The sequence below is a fragment of the Mastomys coucha genome, unplaced genomic scaffold (genome assembly GCF_008632895.1).
Source record: "Mastomys coucha isolate ucsf_1 unplaced genomic scaffold, UCSF_Mcou_1 pScaffold4, whole genome shotgun sequence".
NCBI lineage: Eukaryota > Metazoa > Chordata > Mammalia > Rodentia > Muridae > Mastomys > Mastomys coucha.
In genome coordinates this window covers 11,105,216-11,109,242 of record NW_022196910.1, presented here as the reverse complement: position 1 = coordinate 11,109,242, position 4,027 = coordinate 11,105,216, and the positions used below count along the sequence as shown (strand labels likewise).

The 4,027-nt window shown below is 46.6% G+C and overlaps 1 protein-coding gene across 1 annotated transcript; it reads left to right on the top strand.

Annotated features, from left to right (window-relative positions):
• Positions 1-882: 882 nt before the first annotated feature.
• Ascl4 (achaete-scute family bHLH transcription factor 4) lies at positions 883-3,092 on the top strand. Its single transcript, XM_031349573.1, has one exon. The coding sequence runs from the start codon at positions 1,951-1,953 to the stop codon at positions 2,383-2,385; it is 435 nt and encodes a 144-aa protein (XP_031205433.1). The 5' UTR covers positions 883-1,950; the 3' UTR covers positions 2,386-3,092.
• The last annotated feature ends 935 nt before the right edge of the window (positions 3,093-4,027 follow it).

The following is a 4,027-nucleotide window of genomic DNA, read 5'->3' as shown; positions in this document are numbered from 1 at the left end:
TTTAAAAAAAAAAAAAAAAAACAGCCCTAACTGGCTTAGAACTTGTTATGTAAACCAGGCTGGCCTGCCTCTGTCTCCCCAGGGCTGGGATAAAAGGGTGTGCACCACCACACCTGGCTTGCAGACTTTTTTTATTTGTTGTCAGCCTGAGAAATAAAAACAGATCTATGTCATGTTCCTGTTTTCAATTATCTCATTTTCTCTTGTCACTCTTAGCAGGAAGTTCAAAATCTTTGACCTGGCCCTATGCAGGAACTCATGGTCTGGGAGCCTACCCTGTTGAATAGGAAGGCTTTCTCAATTTATGCAAAAGTGATGACGTAAGAATTCATGATGCCACATTGAGTTGTTTGGCAGTATAAGCCCATAGGGAGCTACATCTAAAATGAGACAACTTATGCCGAAAAGGAATAATCATTTCTATATCACTTGCCTTAATGCAAATGTTTTTCCAGTTGCTTCAGGCTGAACAGTTAGACTCTAAACTTTAGTAAACAGAAACAGAAGGCTCCTTAAAAACAAACAAAGAAAAAACAACAAAAAAAAACCCTAAAAACCAAAAAACAAAACATGTTAGGGCAACACCACAGCTTCTAGAAAAGAAGCAAGTCTGGTAGTAAATTTAGGGGGTTTTGCATCTCGTTTTTAAGTTAGACTTTTCAAGTATAAGATGCCTTTAATGTGTTGGTTTGCAGCGCAGGAAATCTGATTTTTCCATGTGATAAAACTCTTTGACATTAACCAGTATAGTTGGATTTTTAATGACACTTTCATCTTCAAAGCCCTTTACCAGCACAGATGGATTAATTATTCATTTGTGTGTGTGTGTGGAGGGGGTTGGTGAGTGTTAAAAAGACAAGCCTTCAAAGCCAAATCCTTTCTCCTTGGGATTGGGGCTCTCCTCTTTTCAACTGTTTTCCAGTCCTCAAGGGAGAAAATAAACTTAACGATGAATACAATGGGAAAATACTTTGTTCTACGGGAAGATATCGTTATATCCTGAGTGGGATTAGAAGAGGTTGGGAGGCAGGACTAAAGGTGTATTTACAGTAAGCACTCCGAGAAATAACTGGCTAAAAGTGTTCGGGCTTTTGATGTGTTTTTACAGAGCAGCAAAAGCATAAAGGGCCCCCGCGTTAAACATATGTTAGAACACAATGTTCGGATCCTTAAATTTGATGCTAAAGTACATATATTTTGTTCCTGTTTCCTTTGAAAAGTGTCTTATTTGGTTTTTAAAAGATTTTATTTTGCAAAAGAAAACCTCAGGCTTCCCCGGAGGTCCAAGGAGGACTTGACACATCGTCTAACCACAAGAGAGCAGTCTTCCCTTTGATGAGCGCTTCTTCTCCACCTCCCCAGAAATGAAAGAGCAGGGGTATGTTTGCAAACACTCTGAACGCTCTTTCCTTCAGCCCTGAACGCCGGAAACCACAAGGGCAGTCAAGTCTGGATTTTCAAGGAGAACGCCGGAGTAAACTTTCGCTCTGCTGGCCAGCCGATCGGCCAGTGCCTTGGGAGGGTCTCTGCTCAATTCCTGAACAAGTTCGGGCTCCCCGACAGCCACACTTGCTGACCCAGGAGTGAATTACAGAAATTGGGCAGCTTTGAAAGATCAATCTGCTTAAAGTTCGATCGTCTATTCAGGCTGGGGACCCTCTGTTAACTCTTGAACTAAGATCAGAGGGGGCACATGGATACAAGCGTGGATGAGGCGCTTCCTCGATCTTTGCTCCTTCTTCTCTGAAGCTTTATCAAGACCCGAGGAGACACACCAGCTTCGGAAATCATGCAACGTTCCCTCCAAGTGTGCTCAGGTACCTAGCTTCTGGACCTAGAAACTTCTCCAAAGACAAACCGGGAAGTCTGGATGGACCAGCATCTCGGCTACGACAGCTTCCAGTCTGGTCTTCAAGGTGAGAGTGTCATCCGCGTGCTTTTCCGCAGAAAATGGAAAAACGCAAATCGGCCGGGCTGCTTGCCCTGCCGTCTCCGCTACGTACGGCGTCCCTGGGCGCGCTGCCTCGGAGGGAGCCCTGCAAAGTCTCTGTGCGCCAGGAAGCCGTGGACTGCGCTCGGAGAGTGCCATGCCCGTCCCTGCCGCTGGGGGGCGTCGCCGAGCCCGCCTTTCTGCGCCAACGCAACGAGCGCGAGCGGCAGCGCGTGCGCTGTGTGAACGAGGGCTACGCGCGCCTCCGCCAGCACCTGCCGCGCGAGCTGGCTGGCCGGCGGCTCAGCAAGGTGGAGACGCTGCGCGCCGCCATCAGCTACATCAAGCAACTGCAGGAGCTGCTGGAGCGCCACCTGCCAGACTGCAACAGCGATGGCGAATCCAAAGCGTCCTCCGGGGCCTCGCCCTGTAGCGAGCCTGAGGAGCGTGGCTAGCAGCCCTCTCGCCCCCAGGCTTTCATGGTTGCTTCTCGGGGCCTAAATCTTTAAAACAAAAGCCAGAAAACAACTAAGTGCTTCTGGATCTGAGAAAGAAAGGTAATATAATGTTTAGAGGGTTTGGGGTCCCCCCCCTCCACCTTCATTGGTTCTGAGCTTGCAGCTTACAAATGCTTAAGGAAACTCATTTCTCGTACTTCTGAAGCACAAAAGGACCATCTCAAATCTATGCGGCGATTTTAAAAAAACAAAGGGCTGTAAGAAACCTTAGCCAGAGAAGAAAACCACACACGCGCGCGAGCGCGACAGTACTTCATGTGAGAGGAACATTCCTCACTCATTCCTTCCTATTGGGAAATGCCCTGGAAATCTAATCAACACTTCACTGAGGGTGAAGGTGGCTGAGCTGACACTCTATCAGACGTTTGTGGGGCGTCTGCTGGACCTGAACATCACCGTGCTAAAAAGGACAATTCTTGACACATACTTGCTTTGTCGGCAAGAGGTCGATTGGAAACTTTAGCAGGTAATAAAGTGTCGCGATGTTAATGATCTTTTTGGAGGAGACCTGAAGGGCCATCTTCTCTCCTAGTTTCTGCCCACTGCTTCGCTTGCCTGCCCTTTTCTCTCTATATCCCCCTGTACAGGTCTCATCCGGTCTAACATTTGGTTGGAAAAAAATAAAAAAGCAAATATGCATAAGTGCCTTTTGGTGTTTGACACTGACTTGATAAATGAGAAGCAAATATGCACGGTGCCTTTTGGCATTTGAGGTGAATGGAGAGAGCTATGGACGATCGGGTTGGATTAAACTTGCTACATGTCCAAACGATTTGTCTTTGAAAGCTTTCCAGCGTATTGAGTATTTAACTATGGTCATTCCTTCTACCTCACCAAAACAGTTATGAATTATAGAAATCACTAGATGACATCTGAGGGAGGGTAAACTGATTTTTAAAGCTCCTGACTTCACTCACCCACCCCGTCTGTGGTGCTGGGAATTGAATCTCTGCTTAATGCATGCTAGGTAAGTGCCCTCCTACTGGTCTATACCCCATCCACATGCCACTTCTAATCTCATGAATTACCCTTTCTTTAGAGGTAGCTTGGGCTGAGAGGGTTGGCGTGGAGGAGGAGAGCTAATGTTGGTGAGCACTCTTCAGGCAGCCCCTTACTGCCTGCCCCAATATGCAGCAACTATCTTTTCCCTACTAGGATGCTGTTTGTTAATCTTTCAATTCTGTCTTATTTGATTCTCAAATATTTGTGGGCTGGGTGTTACACATGTATTCCACTTAAAATTTAAAACAGAGTGTATCCTGGTGGGACCTTGCTCTTGAGCTGGGGATGGTAGTGCACACCTTTAGTCCCAGCACGTGGGAGAGACAGGAGGGTCTTGCTAAATGCAAGCCTAGAGAGGTCTACATAGCCAGTTGTGATGAGACTCTGTCTAAAAACAAACCAACTCCCTTTTTATTTTAAGAAGCAGGGGTGGGGGCAGGAGAGATAGATGGTTTGGTAGTTAAGTGTGCTTACCGCTGTATCAGAGGGCCTGGGTTTGGTCCCCAGCACCCTTAGGGTAGATCACAACCATCAGTAACTCCAGTTCTAGGAAATTGGATGTCCCCTTATGGATTTC